The sequence below is a fragment of the Palaemon carinicauda genome, chromosome 31 (genome assembly GCF_036898095.1).
Source record: "Palaemon carinicauda isolate YSFRI2023 chromosome 31, ASM3689809v2, whole genome shotgun sequence".
Taxonomy (NCBI): domain Eukaryota; kingdom Metazoa; phylum Arthropoda; class Malacostraca; order Decapoda; family Palaemonidae; genus Palaemon; species Palaemon carinicauda.
The window spans coordinates 19452473-19454688 of NC_090755.1; the positions used below are offsets into that span (position 1 = coordinate 19452473).

A 2216-nucleotide genomic window follows, 5' to 3' on the forward strand; every position below is an offset into this window, starting at 1 on the left:
ATACCAGTCTCGCCCCATCAGCCAATCTTCTCAATCATACCAGTCTCACCCCATCAGCCAATCTTCTCAATCATACCAGTCTCACCCCATCAGCCAATCTTCTCAATCATACCAGTCTCACCCCATCAGCCAATCTTCTCAATCATACCAGTCTCGCCCCATCAGCCAATCAATCATACCAGTCTCGCTCCATCAGCCAATCTTCTCAATCATACCAGTCTCGCCCCATCAGTCAATCTTCTCAATCATACCAGTCTCACCCCATCAGCCAATCTTCTCAATCATACCAGTCTCGCCCCATCAGCCAATCAATCATACCAGTCTCGCTCCATCAGCCAATCTTCTCAATCATACCAGTCTCGCCCCATCAGTCAATCTTCTCAATCATACCAGTCTCGCCCCATCAGTCAATCTTCTCAATCATACCAGTCTCGCCCCATCAGCCAATCTTCTCAATCATACCAGTCTCACCCCATCAGCCAATCTTCTCAATCATACCAGTCTCGCCCCATCAGCCAATCAATCATACCAGTCTCGCTCCATCAGCCAATCTTCTCAATCATACCAGTCTCGCCCCATCAGTCAATCTTCTCAATCATACCAGTCTCGCCCCATCAGTCAATCTTCTCAATCATACCAGTCTCGCCGCATCAGCCAATCTTCTCAATCATACAAGTCTCACCCCATCAGCCAATCTTCTCAATCATACCAGTCTCGCCGCATCAGCCAATCTTCTCAATCATACCAGTCTCACCCCATCAGCCAATCTTCTCAATCATACCAGTCTCGCCGCATCAGCCAATCTTCTCAATCATACCAGTCTCACCCCATCAGCCGATCTTCTCAATCATACCAGTCTCGCCCCATCAGCCAATCAATCATACCAGTCTCGCTCCATCAGTCAATCTTCTCAATCATACCAGTCTCGCCCCATCAGTCAATCTTCTCAATCATACCAGTCTCGCCCCATCAGTCAATCTTCTCAATCATACCAGTCTCGCCCCATCAGCCAATATTCTCAATCATACCAGGCTCGCCCCATCAGCCAATCTTCTCAATCATACCAGTCTCGCCACATCAGCCAATCTTCTCAATCATACCAGTCTCGCCCCATCAGCTAATCTTCTCAATCATACCAGCCTCGCCCCATCAGCCAATCAATCATACCAGTCTCGCTCCATCAGCCAATCAATCATACCAGTCTCGCCCCATCAGCCAATCTTCTCAATCATAACCACTCACGTACCGAAATGTACCTTACTGGCATGACTTATTGAACCCCTCCTGTCATTACAAACGAACTGGGAAAATCGAGCATCCATTAACGAAATGTCCACGAGTCTTCTCCGAATGTCTTTTGTCGCCTCTCCGGTTCGTTCCAGACGTCAGCGAAGTGCCAATTTCTGTTTTATTGGTATTTTTAGCGCCGGGCTACGATATTTCAGACTTGACTTGCCATTCTTGCCATTGTGCCCGCGATGAATGGGTGTATTTACTTCTTCTTTCAGGGAGGACTTGGAAAGGAAAAGACTTCCCATTCGTAATGGTCCGAGAGATATCCTCGGGAAATCATCTGTCTTCTTTACCATTTTCTCCGGGTTTCCATTGAATCTTTCCAGCTATTCTCTCTCTCTCTCTCTCTCTCTCTCTCTCTCTCTCTCTCTCTCTCTCTCTCTCTCTCTAACACACACACACACACATAAATGCTATACACTCCAGCATTTCTCTCTCTCTCTCTCTCTCTCTCTCTCTCTCTCTCTCTCTCTCTCTCTCTCTCTCTCTCTCTCACACACACACAAATGCCATACACTTCATTCTCTCTCTCTTTCTCTCTCTCTCTCTCTCTCTCTCTCTCTCTCTCTCTCTCTCTCTCTCTCTCTCTCTCTCTCTCTCTCTCTCTCTCTCACACACACATACACACAAATGGCATACACTCCAACATTCTCTCTTTCTCTCTCTCTTTTTACACATATAAATGTCATACACCCCCTGCAACTCTCTCTCTCTCTCTCTCTCTCTCTCTCTCTCTCTCTCTCTCTCTCTCTCTCTCTTTTACATATTATACATACACAATTACCATATATACATCCTCCATTGCAACAAAACAATTGAATACTAAAATATTCAAACTCAAACATTTACAAGCAAACTTTGAATAAAAATATTTTATTTTTAGTCCGGACGAATTTTCTCATTTCATAATTATTGGTTATTGG

At 45.4% G+C, this 2216-nt stretch overlaps 1 protein-coding gene across 1 annotated transcript in view; it reads left to right on the forward strand.

Moving 5' to 3' along the window:
- LOC137624634 (uncharacterized) overlaps positions 1 to 1121 on the forward strand; it is a 3910-nt gene extending 2789 nt beyond the window's left edge. Inside the window, exon 3 of the mRNA XM_068355593.1 lies at positions 1 to 1121. This exon is cut by the window's left edge and continues 591 nt beyond it. Coding sequence (XP_068211694.1) covers positions 1 to 1121 — 1121 coding nt within the window.
- The last annotated feature ends 1095 nt before the right edge of the window (positions 1122 to 2216 follow it).